The following is a 26,282-nucleotide window of genomic DNA, read 5'->3' on the forward strand; positions in this document are numbered from 1 at the left end:
GAGAGAAAGCAAGGTGAGAACATTTATAACAATCATTTACAATGGTGTCAATCTTCTTACCTAGATAACCTTTTGACAAGAAAGCCAATACGTATATTTTCCCAAATGTCAAAATATTATTATTATAATTGATAGTTTGTGTTACTTTCTTACTTTTGTACCTAGAACTTTATATTTTCTATAAATTGTCTTTTGGGGTTCTATTCTCTCTAGATTTGTTTTTAGTCTTTTGGTTTGTTGTCGTTTTACTTTGTAGTGTATCAATTTGACCATATGGGTGTTTTACACTGAGCGTGTCTTCCATCTGAATTTTGGCAGGACAGAGCCGTTTGTGTCACATCTCTCCTCCTTCCACATCCTTCCCTCCCTTGCTCGCTTACAGCTCTCCTCCCATCAGAGTATTGGCAGTGTGTGGAGCGCAGCGTGGACTCGTGGAAATGTCTTGGCGGCATTACGCACGACGACACGATAAACGCGAAAGCCTCATTTAGAAGGACAGGGCACTTTCAAGCTGAACTGGACTGGCTTTCAACTTTTCATTTTGGGTGAGCACTTATTTCCCAGCCTCTTCAAAACGTTTTTTCTCATCTTCTCATTACGGCGGATGGAACTCGGATCTCTCCCTTCGCGACAGCAGCAGTGGGGCTGAATGACTTCCACTTTTCTTATCCGCAGGTCACGGTGACTAGAGGAATGGAAAATATGTAAAGAGCTTTGGGGGAAAACAAACTCTACAGAGCAACAGTTTTTTTTTTAAAAGATCGCAAAAAGAGAGGATGATCCCACCGGCCAACATGATTCAGGACGAAAGTGGGGGCAAAGAGGACGAACAGGACCAGAATGAGACACCCAAATCCCCGTCGGCGAAAGCCAGCCAGCAGGAAACCAAGGTAGGACTGTCCTGTTGTTATTTATTCTTCATCAAAACCCCCTCAGATAGACGGATAGACTGTGGGATCCGTACTGTTCATTAGTACAATAACTATTATTAATAGAGCTGGGCAAACAAACTCTTAACACTGAAATCGACTCAACAGGGACCAGCTCCCAAAAAGAAAAACATGCATGTAAACTATGTTTTTTTTTTTTTATATCAATGACTCAGACTGATCACCCTTTTAAAACAGCGTCATGAGCCTAAACTGAATACCTTTAGGGAAAATACCATACCAGCTGTACAAATAGGACAGAGAGAAACCCGTTTAAAGTGCCATGAAGGATCACTGACTCATTATTAGTATAACAGACCTCAGCGTGTAAGAATACCATTAGAATAACATCATGATAATGTACCATATAAGAAAAAAACCTTTAGATAAATCAGGTTAAACACACACTCTTTTTATGACTTTAGTATACATATAGTGTGTGTGTGTGTTTTCTCTAGGGAAGAGGCCACAACCTATAACTAATAGGGATTTATGGTATTTCAATTAATTGTTTTGCGAGATCAATGACGGTGGAACGGCTTTTTAAAGCTCTTGATGAACCTAAAAACATGTTCACAGTGTGCTGTAGTGGTAAAAGAAGTAATATGGTGTTACTGTTATGTGTATATTAATAAATAAGTGCAATATGGTATTGTTATTTCAACTCGTGGTTGAGTGGAAAGGAGGCTGTGCGATAGAGATCCACAGTTCCTGCCTCAGGCTTTTTGCCATCTATGTCGGTCACATGTTACTCAGACTACTACAACTTGCAGTAGAATATTGGACTATAGTCATCATGCTAGTTAATGGCTACATCAGTCCCGAAGCGCATATGAAGGACAGATGAGACACATACTTTATCTTTATTATTTTCGAAATTACGGTTTGTGAAATTCAGAGAAAAAGTTGAAGCTTTCACCACGATCATAGAGATGCCCTCCTCTTTGTATTGTGTCTTTTATAGCTTGTGCATGTGAGCTCTTGCTTTGGCACATCTGGTCACTATGTATTTCAAGAGAGTCCTGGCTGACATTTCACACAAAGTCTCTGCCAAACAACCACACTCCTTTCCAATATCTCACTTTATTAGAACACATCCCAACAAAAAACGTGATTATAGAATTGTTTAATCATCCTTACAGACAGTACAAGTAGAATGAGTTCCACAATAGGCTGAACACATGTTCCACCATCAAGTGAAGCTTTGTTTGTGTTTTTATTCCTCCTTTAAGAATACTGTGAGGCCTGAACATCACAAGCGCAAGGTGAGCCTCCACTCTTGTGTAAACTGTAGCGCACTGCTGATTGTAGTCCATTGTAACATAACAGCATACCTGCATGTACATAAAGATAAAGAAAAGTTGTTTTGCGTTACAACTTGTACTGCTCTTTAAGGTAGATCACTTTGGTGACATCCATGCCACATAAGGTTTCATCCACCATCACTCATGTTTCTAGAGGGCACTCTTTGTTTAGAGACTGCATCATTAACTTTATTTATTAACAATGATTTGATATATCAGCTTATGCCTGGCTTTTATAGCCCGCATTAACCCTCTCTGCTTCGGATAGAACTCAGCTCCCACCGATTCGGTGCCATCAAACACAGCATGAGCTCCTCAATGCATGCACACATTGCCTCACTTTGTTTATTTAATATAGTTGTTTTTTTTAAGTTTAGATATATAAAACCACCTTACAGGAAAGATGTATAGTATCATTTACCATTACAGCCTTTTAAAATAACACATGCAGAATGTCCAGACAAAAATTGCTTATGTATATCATTTACTTATCAAGACCTAACTGTGTTAACATTATTGTTATGTGTTACCACCAACATTACTTTTCAGGGTGTGTAAAGGCCATGCAAGTGAAGAACTACAAGAGGTTGCAGTAGAATATATGTGTGCTGTCTGCTGTGCATTCCTGTGTGTGGGTGGTAATGGGAGAGAAAGGGTCCAAATTGATTTTTTCCAGAGTGACCCGTACAATTGATTGATCTTCACCATACCAAAGCTTCAATGATAAGCTGTAATTGTTCAGGCATTTTAGCCAACAACATCATCAGCTAACAATGTGTGTTTGTTTTTTCCCTTATTTGTATTGTATAGTTTAAGTCTGGGGTTTCATGTTAGTATCTCAACTCAAAATCTGTTATAATGTTATATATAAACTGTGTCAGTGTGTACATGACACATACTTTGGAACAAACATAGAAGAGGACGGACTGTGTGTTAAGATATAATAGATCCTTAGGAGTCCTTCCTTACCCATCAGTCACATGAAACATGATATAATTCTTCAATCAGAGACCTGCAGTCACACACCAGCCAGAAACCAGAACCATAAAATCACTCAATAGAGTAGCTTAGAGATTCTTTATTGCGTGTTTGAGCCCAGGATTAAGTTGGTTTCACGGAGGAGGAAGTACACACTGAGAGGTTAAATGAGGGGCTGTCAGTGTGGAGTGTTATGAATAGCATTACTGTAAAAGAGGAGCCTAAGGAGATTGATAGAGGCTGCAGCCAGTAATGGCAGCACAGCGTGTGAGAAATAGTGTTGATGTGATGCATTGCTCTAACCAGCAAATCACATTACCTTCCAGGTAGGGAATCTCAAAGGGTTTTAATTGCGCAGTGATAAGTTGCCCCTCTCAATGGTCTTTTATCAGCCATCGGACACTGAGATATTTGCCTGAAGGTTTTAGAGACTAAGTTTGTAATTTATTTAGGTTATCACAGGAATTGATTTACGCCACTGAATTATTCTATGTCCTCTGTCATCCTCTCCCCCTTGCTCCATTTTACTTCAACTTTTTTTTAAATCTCTTTTTCAGCTGCAGAGACTCAAGCGCTCCTTATCCTTCAAGACCAAGAGCATCCGCAGCAAGAGCGCGGACAACTTCTTCCGAACGAGCAACGACAACAAGACGGAGCTTCTCTCGGATGTGAGCAGCAGCACGGGCCATCTCTGCAACATCGGGATGGCCCCGCCGCACACCATTCCTCCGGTCCCTCCAGCCATCCCCTCTGCACCTCCACCCACATCGCGCTCCCAGTTACGCAACCCGCTGCAGGTAGACTCGGCAGGACACTGCTTCATGGAGCACATCTTCAAGAAACCCACGTTCTGTGACGTCTGCAACCACATGATCGTAGGTATGGTTACAATGCCGCCCTCCTTCATTAGTGTGATCGGAACATACCAAAACAAAGAGACAGTGACAAGATCAGAGGAGAAAGCAAGGTAATAAAAAAAGTCCTGCACATTATCTAAGGAACGTTGCAATCACAGCATTGAGAATAACCTTTTCATAATGAGACCTTCATCAGATAACCTGATGGAAGGTATTAGAAAACTTTTCTGTCATCAGAATCAAAATAATCGAGTAATGAATATGCAATAATATGCACATATGGTATGGACACAGCAGGATGTAAGTGGTTTTCGTCTCCTAAAGCACCTACTTTTGTTTTAATTTGCTAACGTTTTTTTATTCAGAATGAACACACAAGCCATATGTATTGGAACACTCTCCGACATTTAGGCACCTGACAGTGAGCATCCAACCGGACCTGCTGACGTGACCAAAGTGTCTCAGTCGTCCTTTTTTTCCGCACGCTGAGCCAGTTCCCTCCATCTGTCCGCTGGGGTGTCAGATAGCCAACAACAGTGCCAGCTCCTCTCCCTGTTCTCCCCTCGCCAGATGTTTCCGGTTTCTCTGGTTGCTCCCCTCCTTGTTAACCATCAGTACTGAGGGACCACTTAGTCTTTATATCTCAGGGCCTCTGCAGCACAATAATGACATGGGCTGCCCGTACCATCTGCTCAACAATCCCCTGATTTCATATTTGGTAGCTTGTATACAGCATGTGTGTATATACAGTATACTGGAGTAACACCAGCGCTGTATCAGTTTGCCAGTCTTTGATTTTCTTTGCATAATTGAAATCATTTAGCTTTGTCCCGTGTACCTTAGTCTGAGCTTTAGATCTCCCTCTTTTAACCGTACAAAAGCAAATTCAACAGACCCTTTAAAGTTCTTAGTTGGGAGATTGAGTCAAAACTCAATTCTAGACTTTGTTTGAAATAAACATGTCTTTCTACAGAGTAAAAATATAACTTTTTAACACATTGATTTTGGACGTTGTATTTATAGCGAGTTTTAGCTCCTTGTTTTGTTTTTAAGGGCCACAACTTTACCATTTTAGTTCACTCTCACCGCTCTCATTAACGTTGTTTCCAGCCTCAGCAGCCAGCTCTGTCCACCACCAAACAGCAGACAGACAACATTACAACTACTGATGAACAGAGTGGAGCTTTTAGCAGCTAAAGAGAGACAGATATTTCACCTTTCATTATCTGCAGGATCCGAAATAAGCCACTGTTTCTTGACAAATTCGCAATGTCAACTTTAAAGTTGATAATGTGTCAGTGTTGTGCTTACAGCTGATTTTCGCTGCTCCGAAGTGGCCAAAAAAATCAGTTAATGCTGGTTTTTATGTTCGTTGGTAAAACCTGTACACTTCCAAGTTTACAGACAAGCACATTTGTTACCTCGGGTATCTGTGTTTCTCACCGTTGTTGATCGAATGAGGTGTTCCATCACATTTGACCTCCCCGCCACACCAGGTGACTACGAGAAACAGAGATAGATGCAGTTCAGAGGCTTGATACAATTCTTCAAGAAGCAAACATTTCTTTTCATTCCCCATTAGGATGGAAGACACGAACAAATCTACTTGCTATCAGTTTTGGTATTGGTCATCAGAAATTCATACTGGCTTTAATACTACTCAAGTAAAACTAAAGTTCAGCTCACCATAAAACATATTTCTACATATTTATGACCACTGTTTCTTTACACTAGTCTGTTGGTGTGGCCAGTGAGCCTTGAATGGGCCTCTGGTGGTCTGTTGATAATGAAAGTATGATGTCAGGCCTCCCTGGCTCTGAGCCCCTCTGGTCCACTCATGAAAAAAGATGCTGCCCTCTTCTTCATTTGTCCTGCTTTAATGAGAACACAGCAGAGAGACAGAGAGTAGAGGTGGTTTTTCTCTGTGTGTTTGTGTGTGTGTGTGTGTGTGTGTGTGTGTGTGTGTGTGTGTGTGTGTGTGTGTGTAATGAGCTTCGTTGGTGCTGTCAAAGTCTGACTCTGTGTCTCAGAGTCAAAGGGCAGCACACAGGAGAGAGAGAGAGATACATAGTTGTGGTAGAGGGGCTCGAACTGATAATACAAGCATACTATGATTATTAAATCATAATGCCCAGACATTAGCTGCATGTTTATGGAGTTAAAATAGTGCAGTAATTGTTGACCAGTGTTTTATAACATTGATGAAGGTGGACAAGATTGTGCTAAGTGGAAGATACTTGTAATTGAATGAATGTTAGTGCACAGCAAACTAAATAGTGTGCACAAAACCACTTTGTTGGTTCTCTCAAGTACAAAATAACTGTTTTAAATACAGATTTTCATTTGTTCATCCTGTTGATAAAACCAAATAAAATATAGAAATACACCACTGAAAATAAATGAAAATAATATAATATTTTTGGATTTCTATTCAGTATAATTTAAAAGAAAAATGTTGTGTGTGATATCTGGAATGTTTGTTTGTTTAACTTTACGTAATAAACACAAGTTGAAAAGATAAATAATATAGTATAGAATCTGATATGGAGTTCTTTAATTGGATTCAATTAAATATACACTCGTTTTACCTCAAGGGGCAATCTCATAATTAATGTCACTATTTGAGTCAAAAGGGTTTTCAATTCGTAACGCACCCTAATACATAGATTAATACCAATATGCTAATATTGCAAAAGGCAGCCTAGAAACATTAAACACCCACCTTATTCCTATTTGAGGATCCTTTATTGTATTGTATAAAAGCCTGTACAAATTAATTGTGTCATCCATAACCAAAATGACTGAATTATATTAAAGTGCTCACTGACTCATTCATTAGGTGTACTAGATGAAGCAGAGCTAGATTATAAATATTTGATAGAGCAATAAATATATTACCAGTTTTTTTCTAGGCGCTCATCTTTGTTTTGAAACCTCTTGTTTATAGGAGACTAGCTCATACACTATGCTCAGTTGAACAGGATAGTAAAAACAGTCAAGATGTTTTATTCATTTATTTATTTTCTAACTAAGATCAAGGTCAACACTTCATCTGTTTGACTCTGCTTTGTCACAAGATACAAATAAGAGGAGACTCCTTTTAGGAAAAAGTGTCATCATTGTTATTAGGTCATAAAGTTAAGCACAGCTGCACCCAACTTAGCCGACTAATCAGCCGGAGTAATTGCAAACACCTGTGTGGGTGGAGAGAGCCTTTAAGAAGAAGAAGTTAAGAGTACTATTGCAACTTAACTAAAAGGTGTATTCAGTGTGCCTGTCTCGCCACATTTTCCTCTATTTATGCCGAGGTTACTCTCGCTGCTATTGTGTTTCACTTCATTACACGGGCTAAGTGCTATGTGCAGTGTTCAGCTTTTGTCCATAAAAGCAAGTGTCTTTATTGTGAGGCTCACAGTGAATTTGTTTCACTGGAACATAAAAATGCTCTGATAGAGTACAGGCTGATGATGAGATATTGATTCCAGGTCTTTGCAGCAAATGGCTTATTTAATAAATGTCTACATGAGTGAATGGGAGAGTTCCCTGTGGCTGACAGAGTGTAAAATATAATTATTAGGGCAGTCTTTTAAGTAACAAATTCCACACAAAGAGCTTGTAGGACTATACTTTGTACAGTATACAGTATGATGAATATATGCAGATGGAGAATACAGAAATGTAAGCTTCTATTACAAAGTATTACAAATTAGTATCACTGTCAGTCAGTAATCACGGATATCCTGCATCAACATTTAGGGATTAGGCAGAGATTTACTTACACAATCCCTTAAATGCCTCAAATCAAGGCATCTAAATTCCTGGATTAATTAATCAGACAAGTTGATATTCACCACGAGTGAGAAAGTAATCTCACTTGATTAACATGCACTAATCTGTGCTATGAAATCCCTGAGATACACATGACAGGTTTGGTGGGCCCTAGGGAGAAATAAATCTGAGGGGTGAGAGGTCAAGGTGGGGTAGCAGACAGATATGACTGTGATGCTAACTGCTTCTCGCTGCATTATAACACACGGTGCACAAACATGTCAGACAAACACACACTTACTGTGAAAGAGGTGTATACTAGCGGGTGTCAGTAGTGTTTTCTCTCTTTCTGTCACACAAGCTACAACAGCCGTGTGTTGTGACGACCTTGCACTTCCACTGATACCCCATTGATATATTTTCCGTGTTACAACTAACAGCCGACATTGTCTGCCATGTCTTGGAAATTTCTATTAGGGTTAGGATTATTAAAATGTAGGAAAGAATGTCAAACTGCATGGGCGCCAGCGTGGAAAATGTCGGCTGAAAAGAGCCCGTTCATAAAAAGATAAAAGAAAGTGACATGCTGGCGGCAGGGTTCACATGGTGAACATTATACCTGCAAAATATCAGCTTGTCGCCATTGTGAAAATGTTAGCATGTAGTTCTAACTGTAGTCTCACAGAGATGCTAGCATGATTGAAGACTTGTAGCCTACGTTTCAATGGCAATCCCTGATCTCAGATGGACACATAACAAACAGCTATACTCCACCTTTGTATTCACCATTCTAGGCCTTAGTTCCCCATCTCTAGATAGGTAAATGGGATATTATGTGGTTTAAAAAAAAAAATCCAATGGCCGTGGGAGAAACTAATTAAAGTATGTGAATTAGCCAAGGGCTGCTGCTCAGGTCAGTGTTTTGGAGGAGCTTAATAAGAACAGGAGGTGGAGGAGTTTTTGTCATGATGAAGGTTATTTGCACGAAAATTCAGGAGGCGTGAAGTAAGAACAGTGGCTTAATGGATCAATGTGTGGCTGTTGTAAAGAGATTGTGCAGCGTGAGAGAGATACTGGAAGGAGTAAGATTGGCAAATTAAGGAAGAAAGACTGTGTGGGAAAGAAAATGTAGGCAAGAGGTATGGGAACTCTGGAAGGAGTCTTGTCCTTTACTGTTGTATAAATGAAGAATGGATTAAAAGCAGAGTAGCCAAGAAAGAGCAAATGCCACAGAGAGCCACTCACTTTCTTCACAGCTGTAATGTCCTGGCCTCCTCTCCAAGCCTGGAGGAAAAAGCACCTAAACACACACACATGCCACTAACGTCATTACCCAGCCATTACTGAAGAAAGTCGACAATGTCAGTTTCTTGTATCAGCCTGCGGAAACACAGTGGTTTGTTCCCTTCGTAGCTGTTACGAGTTAACATGGAGTTATCTCATTATTCCTCCATGTTGGAGTGAGTAAGCCCAAACAAGCCAATCAACAATTCACAGACGCAGACAAGAACTTGAGTCACGGTGTCTTAAAGACGACTTAGAATGAAACTCACAAGTCTTCATTGAACATCATCAGTCGATCTGGGGCTGACTGTTGAGAGGTTCAGGCCAGGATCACATTTCTCTCGGTTTCCATCTCAGGCAGTCAGGCTCAGCCAAGCAACACAAGAGCTTAAAATGGGGAATATAGATCCAGTTTTCCACCCATTACTGAACCTGTCACTGCTGCCGAGCTCCAGATAGCCGCGACACCAGTTCACATTGCAGCACGTGAAGGGCAAGCAGAGATTTTGTTCCCCCTGTTGGCTAAGTAAACTACACGAAGGGCTTTGTACCTTAAGTACACAGTGTCTTGTGTTTGCTGTCTTGTTCGGGGATCAGGTGTTCTGCTTGGTTTCATAGTTACAGTGTTATCTCTGCTCACTAAACTCAATATGCTGCAGTCGAGATTGAAATGCTGACAGTATGTGCTTGCCACAATGCCCATTCACAATGCACAAAGAAACTGTACAACACTTGACAATTGCGAACAACGTTGATAATCTTTCAGTGATGATTGCTCTCTGATTGTCCCCTCTGCGCTCTTAGCGCATACGGATGAAGATCGATGAATCCCTTTGCACGTCAGAATTTTCAAATGCATGCATGCAGAGTGTAGGCCAGGCCAGGGCTCATGCTCGTTGACTGATCAATAAAGAGCTGGAGGTGCATATCTGCCAGACTACAACTAATAACAGCACTGGGACTTGTTAACACTGTCGTCTCTTGTTAATGTGGAATGACTGATACTCCACTGCTGGCTGCAAGTGGTGTTTTTGTTTGTCCTGTTATGTGTAACATGATAATGGTTTAGAGATAAGTCTTCTTAGGAACCCTTCTTTCATTTTATCTTTTGTGAGGATGTATCATTTGAAACGTCAAAATGACATAATTTCACATTTTTATATATTTGGTCTTATACCGCACTCTTCCTCGGTCCAGTAACAGCTGGCTCTTAGCCTAAGTCAAAGTCAGTCAGTCAGCCAAACGTATTGTTACATTTATCAATACTTGGTGTTTTAAGTTCCGGCCACATCACTCCCTCCAAGCATTGAACAATTGCTAAAATTTGATTAAATATAAGATGACCAGTGAAAAGCTGGATTTTCCTCCAGGGAAATTACTCTCCCCGTTTACTACCCAATCATGGCAGTTTTACACACTTACTGCATGCTGAACCTGCCCATTCATCTCTCACCCTTTTGTTGTGTTTCATTCTGTCTCACAAACACACACAATGACAGAGCCCCAGCCCAGTGATCCCCATTAAAGATTGCATTGATGCAATGTGTTGTGGTTGCCATGTGAGCTTTTATTCTCTGCCAACACCTTTCTCTTTACAATCTCACATCTCCACAATGTCTTGTCTCCTCATCTATCTCTCTGTCCATATTCATTTGTTGCTCATTCACACACCTCTGTGCATTAATGCGTGCAAGCATGCTGGATGTTTGCTGTTGCAGTGTTGCATAACTTTGGCTGGCAGATAAGTCAGATTAATCTTCATTTATTCCAGCAACTGTGAGCCTCACACATGCAGCAGTTTGAAATGGGTTATCATGGTGTTGATAGCACCTGCTCAATTACAGTCAGTTTGTTTTAAATGGATTTGCAGAAATGCACATCATGTGTCACGTTTGCAAAATGTTGTCCCATGTCTCTTCGCAGGTTTCCCCCAGTGCATAAAGCCTAGGCTACGAATGAGCGCGTAAAGACAATTCTTCGACATGTAGTTTCCTGTTCACGTAGGGACACCATTTGAATCCAGTTCCTGCAGGACATATGTGAACCTTTTGCCTCTTTTTCATATCAGGCACAACAGCCAAGCATGTGGTGTTCCTGGCGGGAAACACGGCAAAGCATGGCCTCCGCTGCAAAGCCTGCAAGATGAGCCTACATCACAAATGTGAGCATGGAGTGGGACAGCAGCGCTGCATGGGCAAACTGGTAAGATGCATGACACCAAATAATACAGACACAAAGACATAATATAGACAGTACATGTTTCTCTTTGCTATCAACAGTTTGGGAGCATATAATTACTATGTCAGTATGATAGAAACCAAAACAGACATATTGAAATTGGCTTTCTGACCGTTTCCCACTAGAATGTGCTTATTCAGAAATCACACTTTATGTGCGAGTGTGCTGGTACATCTGTCACCGTCCATCCTCTTCATCATCCTCATAATCGTTATATCATCAGTCTGTCCGTCTAAGTGTTAGATAATAGCAATGTAACTCACTGTTTACAAAAATGCTGACCTCCTCCCCTCTGTTAAGTTCTGCCGGGCTGCTGTCAGCATAAACCATTGAATCAGAATCAATACGATCGCCCCGAAGCAACTTCATTACCTCTGTTGAAGATGTCACATGTCAGAGTGTTATGATGTGTTTGGCATTTCACTGTCCCAGCCTCGATGTCTGCTTTTTAATATGCGAGTCGAGCATTTGGGTTGTTTGTGAAATAAGGAGGTGTAAAATAATATTTGGAACAATTATCACATCGTTAATTATTCAATTTCAGCTTTTGAATCACTAGCTGAGGCAATGCGATTGTGAAAACCTTTCAGTATCACAACAATGGGAAAGTTGGCGGTATTGATCGGTGATCAGCTACTGATTTTAAATGTGCTTACGTGTTGACATAAAGAACTCATTGAGTAGGGGGAATTTATTTAATAGTTATTTGCTACAGTCAATGAGTCTTTTCAGTGTTATTACCTCATGACCATGATCTGTAATAACCTCCTCACTTAAAAATCATCAACTGAGAGATCAAGCCTCGCTATCATCATTGTATATCATTTTCCCTCCCAGCAACAGACTTTCTTGGGGCCTCTCCTCATTTCTGGGTGACGATAATGGAAATTGTGGGCTATTATGTGATTCACAATCATCACCGTCTCACATCATAATGTGAATCTGCAGTGTAATGAGACCATTTGGTTTTGGACTTGGTCTGTTGGGAAGGGCTGAGCGTTTTCACTGGGGAGGATCCAGTTACACCAGCGAAGGCCAGCTCCAAGAACGTCTTTTTTTTTACTTTGATGGCAGTCCAGCAAACTGGCAGTCAGGACTGAACTGGGACTCTTTAGTCATTCAGCACACATCCCACACTGAGGAGAAAGAGATTGTAACACTGTCAGGGCATATTATGTGTGATTTCCTACCTTGTCTTACCTTGTTCCCCACAGTATTTGGCTACACCTCTATTGAGAAAATGTGGCTGGAATTAGTTAAGGCCCTGTGACCTCTCTCCACTAGATGCCTGAGGGATGAGGCTTGAAGATGTGATCGGCTCTTAGGAGTGGAAAATGAGGTTGAGAGGTCAATAGATAAAAAGGGAAGTTCTCCCAGTGGAGTACAGCTCTAAATTCAACTTACTCCAAACTTGGAGACTTCAGCAGCCATGCTTGTTTCTCTTGGCTTGAGAACTCTTTAGCATAGAAATCAAGTAACCTTATGCTCTGCATCTTTATAAACCATGAAACCAGTGTTTCTCCATTTGTTCACTAGGTTTCTGTACTTATTGAAACAATGACAATAGATTCATAACACATAGTTTAGAAATGGTGGTATTAACAGTCAGGCCTGTGTGGTTCAGCTATTTGGTTACATAACATTACTTCACCTTTAGCTTTGGCAACAATCAGCTAATGATGCTAATGTTTTATGATTTTCAAAGACTGTGGAGGAATAGTTTGGTTTTCAGTGAAATTTTGAAACTTAACTGGAATCAAACACACAAGGTTTTTATGGTTGTGTGTTCATTTTGGTTGATATTGGTTGTAGGTCACTACGCTGACCATTCACTAAAATAAGTTGCTTTAGCTTCTCCTGACACACAGTTATGGTTTAGATTCAGTCTTTACAACTCCAGTAACAGTTTTTCCATTTTCCAGTTTGCAGCCACAGCTTCATCCAGATTCCTTTGTGTTTCCTTGGTGCCCTGTGTATACGACACAAGTTTGATTCAGTGTTTGACAGAGACGAGATCAGTGAAAACATTCACCATATGCATGTTCTCTCCCAATATTTAAAAGCGTTTGGATGAATCTCTCAATATATGTGAGATCAAACAGCAGCAACAGTCAAAATGTGGAATGGGGAAACACACCTTTAAGCGTTTATAAAGATTGATTGCAGCTTTAAGTGTAATGCATAACCATGGCAGATGAACAAGAATGTATAAATGACCATCCTAAACTCTTTGATGTGTGGATGGGTGCTAAATCCTCAAAATCAAAACTCATGAAGAAGACAGCTCAGCATTCACAGATTCAGGCAGATATTTTTTTCCCTAAAATGCAAACTGATAACAGTGTTTTTGTACAACTTTCGTATGGTTGTAACATTATTCTGCGCTGCCTGAAACAGCTGTGCATGAATAAATAATTTAAGTGGAGTTCTCTTCTCCCAGAGACTTTTTAATGAACAGAAAAAAGCATATTGTGAATTAAAGACACATTAGAACAAACGGATAAAAAGCAGTCCTATGAGATGTAGGTCTCCAACGCTGGACAAATAATTATCGAGGACAATCTCCGGAAAAAAAGAAAATGCCAAAAAGCTGAAGATATATAAATGATTCATCACCCAATGATTGAGGCGTCTTTCAATCTCCTGTCTTTCTTCTTTACTTAAGAAGGATTCAAAACAGATGGGGAAGTATTGATTGGATAGGATTCAGGTTGGTAATGGATATATAAATGATAAATGTTTTAGGGCCTTCGGAGATGGAGGGAGGACATGATGAATAAAGATAAATTAAGACAGTGACTTTAATACCATTTTTTTCCGATCAGGTACATGTCAGTGGAGCACCTGACCTCCAACACATTTTCTACTCCTGTTGTCCACGTTCAACTCTGTATGTAACAAATCAGTTAATATGTATGATGGCCATGCACGATTTAAAACTGTAGTCCTATTTTTTCATTCGAATAATAATTCGATGTCTGTTTAACATTAACAACAGTGATGTCCGACACCCAGAGTGGCAGAACTTTATCTCTGTCAGTTGTGCTCAGAAACGTCAGACTAAAGAGAGTTGGGTGCAGTATTTCAGTGTCAGGGTGCTGTGGGGCTGCATATTGATTTCTCCGTCACTTAGCTCTCTTTTTCCCCTCTCTGTCTTTCAGCCAAAAGGCTTTCGACGTTACTACAGCTCTCCATTACTGATCCAGGAACAGTATGGCTGCATCAAAGAAGTCATGCCCATCGGTGAGCAGCTTACATCTCCATAACAATTTCAACTTTGTGTGGGATGACATGCTCTTGATCAAAAGCTGCACTACACTCATCTAGAACCACTTATCCACTTGAGCTGTTTTACAAGATGTACCTGTTTTTTATCGTGTTGTAAAGCACCACATGGCTAACTTAACAAAGCTTAACATTTGTTTACCATCACGTCTTCATTCTTTTCTAAAGCCTGTGGCAACAAGGTGGACCCTGTGTACGAGGCCTTGAGGTTTGGGACGTCGCTGGCACAAAAGGCCAAGAGGGCCAGTGGCTCTGAGTCTCCAAACAGAAACTCGGTAATAAAAGGATAATTTATCATGTTTGGTTAGTGTTTGTTTTTACCCTGTCGACACAAAATATTCGGTCCCGAAAACTTTCTGTTTTATTTATCTTATTTCCTATCTCAATATTTTCCATCATGCACATACAGTGTATCACAATCCAGTCAATATATTATACTTGTTATGTTTTGTCCAACTGCAACAGACATACTGTAGCTGATGGTCTAAATAGATAACTGCCACTGCAGGGCTGTAAACACTACCAATAAAGGCAGTCTGGTGCAGGCAGTAATGAAGGGAGACGTCGGGGTAAACACTCATGTTACAACTCTGAAGATGGACTGGACCGATTGTAGTGTACAGCTACACTCTCCAGCCTCCTTTCTGTCCCTGTGTAATACACAAGGAAATCTGTTTTTCATAGCTTATCACTTTTAATGTAATCTAAACTGTGTTTGCGGTCTGGATACGTCTCTGTATGATGACAAGTGAAAGCTGTTGGGTTTGGGCCTTCCTGTCCTGTACAGCTGTTAGTGAATGGACATGTGTGTCGGTGGAGGCTCACAGAGACAATGTGATCTCAACAGGGGTTATGATAATAGTTTCCAAATGCAGACTTAAGAGCAGCATGTTTGCTACACTGCAGTTTCCTGCAAAACAGCTGTTTAGACTGTGAAAGTGACTGAATATTTAGGTATTTTAAACTGAATTACTGAATTGAATCTCTGTCTCTCTGTCTTTATATCTCTCTATCTACCTAATCTGTTGTATCTCTTCTATCTGCACTCTAATCATCTTTGAATGACCTCTGCAGACCAGTGACTTGGATAAGGTTCCAGAGGAAGTGGTGGCTCACAGCAGTAGGCAGGAGCTGTCGAGAAAACACAGCGATGATGGTGAGTGTCTTTAGCGGTACAATGTGTGCATCTGGATTACGGCCGTGTAGTGACACAGGGGAAAAAAACACACTGCCATTGCTCTTGCCACAAGAGAGTCTGAGAAAGTTGCAACATCGAATTTTCCTCCACTGAACCATCAAAGATTCGTTTTCCACTATGTCCTCTATTTGCTTGCTCGCTCTGACCCTGCTATAGAATAGCCTTTAGAAAAAGGCCAAAGAAACATGTAGCTGAGTTTTTTCATCTTAACAATGGTCTCTGTAGTGAAGGGCAAGGCACTGACCCTTTACAATCTGGAACATTCACTGAGCGGTGAAGTGCACCAAGGAACTCCCTTGTATTTGAAAATGCTATTTGGAGCGTGGATACAATGCTGCTGAACAATTTCCTTCAGAAAGCAGCACCTAGCCCAACCAAAAGAGAGATTAATATGTTCTTAGCCTGGGCCATGTGTATATATACAACTGATATAAGTAGAAACTATACAAAACTATACGAGAATGAGCAAGAGCAAATAAAGACAAACTTGCGAGGTAGTGACAAGTTAGATTGACAAGTTACACGATAAAGTCTAGTATGTTAGCAGTGTAGACCAGAATAATATGTACTGTGATTATGTAACGATACTTTGTGTTGTCTGTATTAATGTAGCAAATAGAACTATACTATAGTATATGATGTGGTAAAACAGTATGCGATATTGACATGGTATATATGAATTATGGTAGCAATAATAATAGCCATAATAATACATTATTGTATAATATATTATAGTATACTGCATGAATATACATAATATAATATGCTGCAGCAGTATAACAGGATTGATGACTCTGATTTAGTGCCACCAAGCTAGTGTTTCCAGCTGCAGACGAGCTATCTCACCGGTTAATTGCTATGAAATTTGTCTTTTTGATTTCGTAGTAATTAATCATGCAAAAAGATTATCAAGGTTCTTAAAGTAGCAAAGAATCAGAATGTTTTTCTGTGTCCGGCATATAATCTAACAAACATGGCAGCTTTTAGAGGCTGCAAACAGGGCTTTAGACACATTATCTTGTTTATTTAAATGGTTGTTGATATCTTTTAGGAATTAGTTACTTTGTTTATTTTATCTTTCAGTTTTCACAGTTATTGAGAATGGGACAGATTATTACCTCCAGCCAGAAAGAAAACCTGACGATCTGCTGGTAAGAAACTAATCTATTATTATTATTTATTATGTAATTGTATTACATAATAAATATCTAATTCTGTCAACTGTGTGTGAGCGAGTACATTATAGATGCCTGAGCAGTACTGTTCTTCTAACGTACACCTGTATTTGAGTAATGTCAGCAAATCAGACTGAATTGAATTGAAAGGAAATAAGATTGATTCAAATGTATCCTTGCTTCCTTACTCTGGTGATATTTAATTATCTTGTGTAAAGGCTTTTTACAGTAAGGTATCTATTCTAGTGTAGGACCTCTTTATAGGTTGGCCTCTTTTGACAAAAATATAATCCCAGTAAATATGAATAGCATGTGTACACAATATTTGAGAATTATCAGATGAAAATGGCAAAGTGTGAATTTTATGAGCAAAATATTCCAACAGTTGTAGAAAAAACACACACAATGAATTCTGTCCCTCCAAACAACATGTGGGCCTTTCATTTATGTCAAATGCAAATATCAGCACATTTTGAGGTCAATATTTTTCCAGATAAAATTAGTAAATAAAAAGGTGTTAAGCAAAAAAAGAAACTGGAAGAATAAGAAAAAGAAAACTGAATGTACCGAATATTATTTTAGAGGAATGGCAAGCTTAAACTGTACTGGCAGCAACTTTTCACACTGATTATGTTATTATGTTATTATGTTATTCTGCAGCTCAGAGTCTTACAGTAACGTGTATTATTGGTGCACTCTGAAGCCCTCAGACTTTGTCCACTGACCAGTGCCTGAACTCTTTGTGGTCTCTCTGAGAACTGATACCCAGCCAGTCCGTTCTGTGTCCATTAAGCACGCTGCACTTTGCCCTTGGCCTCCATCGTCACTGCTGAATTTCCCAGGACTCTGAGGGAAAACTTCTCTTCCTGCTGAAACAAATCATACCCGATTTGACAGGACCACTGGCCTGCACTAATAGAGAGAAGCCTTGACCTTTTGGTTTGGATCTGCAGCTCTGTGCTTCTGTTCTGATTCTCTACAGCGAAGATGCGGTGCTGATGGTGCACAATTCACGCTAGTGAGAGGAAAAAGGTGATAACCCTCTGTGAATATCTTGGCACCCCCTGCAGAGTAACGATGAATATTTCATGAGCAGATTTCAAAACGTCTCTTTTCCTTTCTATCTTCCATGATGGGGTTTATCGTATAAATGCTATTTGTTTCCATCTCCTATGTGCAGCCATCTATTGTGTTTACTTTTATAGTTGAACATGTTTATCTCCATTGTCAACAATGGAAAAGGACCACAGATACTTGGGACAAACACAAAAATGAACAAATAACCATACAAGGCAAAAAAAACACACACACATGCACACACCTATCTTCTGCAATACAATCTAGCAGTCCAGCCGTCCATTTCGGGGAAGAGACCTGAAGTGCATTGTGCTGTGTTATCAGGCTGGACCGAGCACAGCTGGCAACAGGCTGTTTGTCTGTCAGCCGACAGGTCCATTAGCTCAGGCTGGCGGACAGACAGATGGAGGCTCTGCAGGGTAATGAGCAGAGAAAAACGCTCGAAAACAGCTCCAATTTGAGATGAGAGGCTCACACGCACAAATGGAACACATGCAGTCACACACAGGATCCCCCATCTGTTCACGCTTTTCAGGTTTTGTGTTAAACAACCTGAGATCAATTGACAGTAAAATAGTCTGGCTCATGCTGTGATTTCTTTTCGGTTGGATTCTCTGTTTGGGAAGTTTGATTTTGTTGTTGGTGGCGTTTTTTGCTTTTTGTTTTGTTTGTCTGTTCATTTGAGCCAGCTTCTGCTTATCCAAAGAAACTTCTGTTGCTATTGCAGGAAATGTAAAATGTGTAACTTCCAACAGCTCTTGAAGCTTCACTAATCATTATTTTGATAAAACAGTGGATCAAATGACCATGTGCAGCGACTAGTTAGTGTTCATAATAAAGCAGTTTGCTGCTATATAGCAAGATATTCTCTGAATATTGGACTTGCAATCGTCAGGTGGCCAGAAACATGACTCCAAATTACAGCTACAATTGCTCTGTGTTTGCTGGACATGTAATGTTATGACACATTCATCATAAAAAAGGTTTTTAAAGTGATAATATGTCAAAGTTGTGTTCACGTGTTACTGTAGATTCAAAGGAATGAGCACTGCTCTTCCATTTCCTTTTTTTTAGTTTTTCCTTCACCACACTGTCCCTCACTTTAAATACTGCCTTCTTTTACAATAGCTCAGTCACAAAGTTATCTCAACCTGCCCGACCTCTCGCTCAGTGTTTTAGGCTCCCACAGCATCAAAAGCCTCTCAAGGCAGTGAGCAGCTCTTAGTTAGCGGCAATGGATTGCCGCTGCTTGATGTTGTTGTTTTCACCCAGAGGCCACAAAGGCAGTTTGCCTCGCGGCTGCTTTCATCCATCAGGCACATTGCCTGTCCACATGGAGGATGCTCGGAGAGCCCCAAAAGACCAGAAACACTTCTCTTCATTAACTACACCGTGCCACAAAGACAGACATTAGTGTATCTTAAAAAGTCATTCTCATATCTTTTGGCAAAAAAACGCCCAGGCATTGTGCGGGGACAAGTTATCATTTGAAAGGATTTCAGGGACACAGCAGGCAGGATTCAGACTCAAGGTATTAGTGATGATACAAGAAGACGCCCACCAGCTTTGTGAGCAGGTGTGAAGAGCCCCAGAATGGCGGCTCATCTCCCTGATAATTGTCCTAACACCTCTCTGACAACTTCCTCTCCACCCACACCCCTGTCCTGTTTTAACTTCCTGAGCGTTGAAAACCCGATCCTGGTTCTCCCACTCGTGTTGACGGTGGATTAAGAGGAACAGATTGCAGAACAACTTAAGCTGCTCCCCGTTCCAGCAGTGTGTTCTGTAAACAAGGGCTTCTCCTGCCTATGTGAATGCCAAAAGACTATTTTGAGATACGAGAAAATTGACAATAGAGAATATGTTTTTTTTTGTATGTGTGACTATAAGCTTTGTTTAAATTGTCCGCAATGTTTTCCTTTTCCCAAGAGACTTCTTCAAAACCAAATCTGTGTGTTCATGTCTTTCCACGTTTGTGTCTTGTCTAGTTGGAGCAGAGCCAACTACAGAAGGATGTCCTTAAACTCAACACCTATGTGGCCTTGTTCAGCTTCACTCCCCAAGACAGCCATGACCTGGACATGAGGTTAGTTTACACACGGCACATCCAGCACACGGACCGAATCTCATGTGACTTGTTTACAAGATGGACTCCTTTAGTCGCCTTAACAATAATAAACTTCATGTAGGTGTTGCACCTGCAGTTTGCAGTTGCTCTAAACTTGCCTTGTATGCTCTGCAGCACACATGTGATTTTGCAAAAACAAAACCCCAAAAAATGGTGAGATGCAATCCTACTGTACATTATGCTGGTATACAGCCATACAATGCAAGAGCGAGGCACACAATCACAAACACACAAAGTACACGTGTACACATAGTGTTTAACTTATGTTGGTAAATAAGATGACATGCTGGTGAAGAGCTGTCTACTCTTAGTCAACATTCATCTGTTTTTTAAAGCCAAGAAATTCTGTTTTCTTTTAATTACTGTGTCTGTGTTTTATCTTATGTAATCAGTGTATTAAGTCAAAAATTAAAAGAATAGATTTAGAACATGAACTAATTAGCTTCCTCTTTGTAGGTAATGGTCCTCAAAGATTAATTTCTCTGGAGTGGCCTCATTAATAGTACCTGTGTGTGTGTGTGTGTGTGTGTGTGTGTGTGTGTGTGTGTGTGTGTGTGTGTGTGTCATAATGGTCTATTATTAATATCAGTCAATCTCATGTATTCTTGGATTTATCATGAGAGTCTTTGGAAAGTCTATTTATATGAGGCATACACAGTGTACCAGTGGCTAAGCGGGGATATATTATTTTTGAATGCTGGTAAAAAAACAAACATATTTTACTTTGGTTAAAAGTTTTGGCCGTTGTAACACCGAGTTCATCTGAGTACATCTGGAATTTCTTACAGCATCAACACTTACACAAAAAAATTCAGTAAGTTCCGAGAAGCTATGCAGAGTTTGTTTGTATGTACTCATTAAATAAGAAAACACCTTATTTTATACAGTCTATGGCAACACCGCAAACCCAGCAGTGAGGGTAACCATCTAGCATAGAGTACATATTGGACACATTTAATCTGTAGTATGGACTTGGGTCTGTGTTATTATCTCCAATACAATCTGAAACTCAGGCTACAGATCGCATCCCATTCGTTCACCATGCTTGAGTGGGCCTCACCTGTAACATGCTTAGAAATAAGCCCTCAAGAACTGAGTATTCATCATGAGCAGTCCTTCAGCCTAAGTATCCATTTGCTCCTGGTTCTCTTCGAGGATTTGAGGATATGAGAGCGCACTTGTTCTCTCCCTCTTTCTCCTTCACACACACACACACACATACAGGGATATGTCTAGAAAAACTTCCATCGTCGGCATAATTTATCATTCATTGACTCCTCCTCTTGGACTCCCTGTCCACTGATACAAATTCTAAATTCACCAAGTTTTGTTTCAAATGTATTTCTCTTATGAAAAATGTTTTTCTATTCTGGGTTTCGCTGCAGACAGTAATCAACACATGAAACGCTTAGACATAAAGCACAAATTATGGGAGAAATAGAATCTTTAATCAAAAGGTTCAGTTTTCATTTTAAGCGAGAAAATCCGGTTTGTGATTAGTTTTAGTCGCAGCCACATGCTCTGATTACCTGATTACTTTCGGCTATGTGGTGATTGTAATGATGATGAGTTCTGCACTTTTAGAATACAGAATTTGGAAACCCACTCTTCCTTTTTGTTATTTAATAGACAATCATTTTACCAATCATTTTTTGTCACTTTCATGGCTCTCGTTTTCAGAATTTACTTGATTTGAAAGCACAGTACTTCTAGGATATGCTCATACGGTACATTTCCTGTTATTCTTTAAAACAGCATGTGTCTACTTTGTTTTCATCTTAGAAGTTTTTACAATGGCAGGTGCTGTGCTGTTTCTCACCTACAATAAAGAATGTTTTCTGAGTCATGGGGATTATACCAAGCAAAGGACAGTCAGGGCTGTAACTGAACCACAAGAGGAAGAAAAAAGGGAAATTGCGTAAAACAACATTTGACTCAACTGTGTGGCCCTTTTGATTTTTATTGGTAAAATTAGCCAAACTATGACAGATGCTAGTGATTATAGTACATGCGGCAATGGGGTAAAATGAGTCATTAGTTTCCTGGACAAAGAAGAATTACTCACATCAAACAGGATTAAGGTGTATTCAATAAAAAAAACCCACAAACGCCTTCTCTAATGCTTGACTATATGGCATAGGCGTATAAAAGGGCATCTTAAAGAGATCAAGTGGATAAGTAAAGCTCTTCTCATTGTCAACACGTACATTAACTTTTAGGTGTTGCTTAGTTCACCCTCTGTTAAGCCCTGTACCTTCCTGCTTACTGTTGCTATAAACATGGTTTCTTGAGTATTTTGTCCTTTGCTTTGCTCTATAATGCAGAGCGGGAGACCGAATCTTGTTGGCTGATGACTCCAATGATGACTGGTGGAAGGTAGGTACGAAACCGACATATTACCCCACATAAAAAAGATGGATTGATAAATTACAGGAAGTCGAGCTGTAAATTATAGGAGCGAGGCAACAGGCTGCCTCGGGACACAACTGCATGACAGATAAATTAGGGAGACAAAAGGGCCAAACCGTGACTGCACAGAGGCAGCCGGCTGCCACCAGACCATGAAGAAAGTCATCACGCATTTTAACTCTGTTCTTGCTCTCTACAGGCTGTGGATAAACAAAGACATCTGGCCTGGTCTCTGAACAGTGATACTTTACCTGATTTAACACATGCATACAGTACAATGCATAAGTACTGAAAGTAAAGACATATACAGTATATCTTCTTCATGTCTGATCAGCTATATATAAGTTAGTATGATACAAAATAAAACTTCATACATGTACTGTGACCGACCCCCAGTTTGTAATCCTCTTATGTATTGTGCAACTCGAACATGTGTCAGCTGTTTTCATGTTTGTTGATTTTTTTTTCCAGGGGGTAATTGAGGACAGGATCGGTTTCTTCCCAGCAGCCTTTGCTCATCAGCTGCGGGTTGAGGACCAAGTGTTCAGGTGTAGCAGGACGTTCATTGGCTGTAAAGAACAAGGCCAGATCACCCTGAAGGAGGGACAGGTACTGTACAAACCTTGATGATGAAGATGATGATGATGAGGATGATTATAGGCAGATGAGTGATATTTTAAGTGAAAAGTCTATATTCTAAATCATCCCGCCCCATTATTATGGGTTTTCTGTGTCAATGTCTGCATCTGCAACGACTTGTTGTAGAATTTAATCACATTCAAAATAAAGACAACTTGTGTAGAATGCTTTGTAAATCTAAATTTAATTATGCTTTCTTGCTTTTAAATTCTTTTAAAGGTTTTTCACAAACGTTTTGTGAATAAACGCCTTTCAAAAACCTGAAAATACCTGACAATCACAAGGGCTAATAACAAGGACTTAGTAAGACCAAACATTAGCAAGCTTCATCACACGAGCGACCTCTTCATCATGGGTTGGAGAAGCAATGACAATGAACATTAAAACGTCCACCTGTGTCTAATTCATGATGGCACCCCAGCCATTAGAGCACATCCGATTCACATTAGCCAGCAGCTCTTTAGCCATCTTATTACCCTCTTGCAGCTCCCACGTTGCCTCTCACCTCCGGCGACTCTACCCTCGCATGTGCTTATTTACTGGAAAGCTCGACTGGAGTTGGCTGACAGAGAATCCTTCCAAGGAATTACCATTAGATGAGCATTTTGGGTATATTGGCTGTACTTAGATACTTTTTCCACAATGCTTTCCAGGGCATGTTGGAACTCATTGGAGACTTAAAGCAAGAAACCCCCAGTGGAGACGAAACCACCAAAAACAAGATGAGTCTGTGACCCGCTGCTTTTCTTTTCCTGTCACACAAACCCAGGGGAAGATATTGAGAGTACTCAGAGTGAGCATGAAAATACAATATGTTCTGGTCCATCATGAGGGTCAATGACTGAGAAAAAGATCACTTAATTAGTGACGAAAAAGAACATCAGAACATCCCAAACCTAATAATGACCACATAATCATAGCCAGATTATCAACAGGCATGATTGCAACTATAGCACCTTTACTGGACTTTAAATGTCTCACTCACATAGGCAACTTAGAACGAATCCGTGCGTACGTGTTGTTCTTGCATGAGGCCCATTGTGTCAATCAAACACTCACGTATATTGAAATATTCCATCTAATGTTTTGTACCATGTTTAACTGCAATTGTCAACTTTACGTTCTATTCTTTGTAGTTTTCAGATTAAAGTAAGTATCATTTTTTCCCTCAGATCTGTGTGAGCAGTGAGGGCGAACGCAGCGGCTTTCTCCGAGTGGCGAGTGGAAAGAAGAGAGGCTTCGTGCCCTGTGACGTTCTGGAAATCATCTGAGACAAACAGACAAATGAGAGAGAGAGAGAGAGAGAGAGAGAGAGAGAGAGAGAGAGAGAGAGAGAGAGAGAGAGAGAGAGAGAGGTAGGATCAGTCATCTGGAGGTCAGAGGAGGAGGGAACTGAACCTGCAAAATGGCTACAAGAAACCAGTGAGGGCGTTCGCCTCATCAGACATTTGGAGTTGGACGATGGTTTTGTCAATGAGAACTCCACTTTGTAGCAGGTCAGCGTGTCAGTACCTTCATTACTCCCTCTCAGCACAGACACAGACCGTTTGTTGTTAGCAGAGGGACATGAGATTTCACTGGATTTGATTTAATTTATAGAGCCAATGTGTGTGTTTCTTTTCCCTTTCGTTTTATTCCGCTACGAGCTGTTTATTTTTTTTAAAGGGGAAACTGCTGTCTGGCTGTTGAAGCCAAAGAAAAGGAAACAAGCACTTACTGCAATGATTATTTTTCAAGGTTACAGCATATACAATGGCATTCCTCTTGCAAATAGTTTAGTTTCTCATGCTTTTACATTATGTTCCAAGAAAAAGTTGAGCTTTTAATGCAAATTTCATTCCAATAGACTCCAAAATGTCTGATTATTGTGGACACAATCCTTTAATGTCAGAAGATGATGAAAACATTAGATCAGAATAAACGATGAAAGAAGAACATTTACTTCCTTTGAAGCCTCAAATCTCCCTTAAAATCCATCAACAAATATAAATATATTTTCCTGTCCTAAGACAGAAAAGAAAAAGGTTCGTGTTTGAGTATTTTCAGAGGAGTTTGACACATTCAAAGACTTGTCAGCCTCACATTCCAAAGGTTTAGAATCAGAAACAAAGATTAAAGAGGAATTAAAATCTGTGTTTCAGTGGACACAAAATGTAACGTGTTGCAGTGTGTCCAATCTATTAGATTGTATTAGATTTATCTTTTAAGGCTTCTCTTTAATTTAATTTTCTCTATTTTAAGTTGTTTTTTGTCAAAGATTTTGCAGCTTTGTTGCTATAAAAGTGAACGAAAAGGAAGGAATGCTCTGTGAACACATGATGGCACCTGTCAGACAATGACACATGTTAGAAAATGATACATTTCTAGTTTGCATGTTGACTTTAAATGTGATCACTCTCATGCGTTTTTTTTTTCTCTTTCTCAGCACAGACAGTTCTGAACAGCACTTGCTGTACAGATTCCACTTACGTGCGTTTATGGAGAGGTGTTGCATCATAGTAGATATAGTATATCTCTTGAAGGTTGTTCTGCACTGAAACTTGGCTTTATTGAATGTCCAATAACTCCACATTGTATATACTGTACATACAAAATTAAAATGTCTTCTTTATCACAACAACCGTAAGTGTATTATGATGTTTTTTGTCTCCCTTCTTCTCTTCTTTTGGCAACAAAGAGTGACTGCAATTATAAAAACATATGCTTAATATTTCATATATCTCATCCTACGTCTCTCAGAAGGATTCCTAAATCTCTCTCCTCTCTTGGGCATGAATTACCTATCAATAATAAGCTCATCATTCACTCAAGGCCCCTAGAAAATAATGCAATTATGCATATTATGATGTTATTTAGTTGACAGAGAAAACAACTGGATTGTGACTGAGTTATTCACAGTGCATAAAGACCCAAAAGCATTTTCGCAGGAAAAAAAAGACCAAAGTGGGGAGAAGACAAGTAAAACATTTAGCTGTAATGCACAGAGATGCACAACGATTCCTTTGTCTCAGTT

At 39.9% G+C, this 26,282-nt stretch overlaps 2 protein-coding genes across 2 annotated transcripts in view; both read left to right on the top strand.

The window, feature by feature from the left end:
- Positions 1 to 26,282, top strand: part of selenon (selenoprotein N) — a 132,349-nt gene that overhangs the window by 35,314 nt on the left and 70,753 nt on the right. The gene's annotated exons all lie outside the window — the stretch shown is intronic.
- Positions 450 to 25,830, top strand: stac (SH3 and cysteine rich domain). Its single transcript, XM_079174193.1, has 13 exons — positions 450 to 545; positions 676 to 890; positions 2,162 to 2,194; positions 3,769 to 4,090; positions 11,189 to 11,322; positions 14,520 to 14,601; positions 14,812 to 14,918; positions 15,718 to 15,799; positions 16,925 to 16,992; positions 20,082 to 20,179; positions 22,546 to 22,597; positions 23,102 to 23,239; positions 24,442 to 25,830. The coding sequence occupies exons 2-13, from the start codon at positions 777 to 779 to the stop codon at positions 24,538 to 24,540; spliced, it is 1,329 nt and encodes a 442-aa protein (XP_079030319.1). The 5' UTR covers positions 450 to 545; positions 676 to 776; the 3' UTR covers positions 24,541 to 25,830.

The sequence above is a fragment of the Pholis gunnellus genome (assembly GCF_910591455.1).
Source record: "Pholis gunnellus genome assembly, chromosome: 15".
Taxonomy (NCBI): domain Eukaryota; kingdom Metazoa; phylum Chordata; class Actinopteri; order Perciformes; family Pholidae; genus Pholis; species Pholis gunnellus.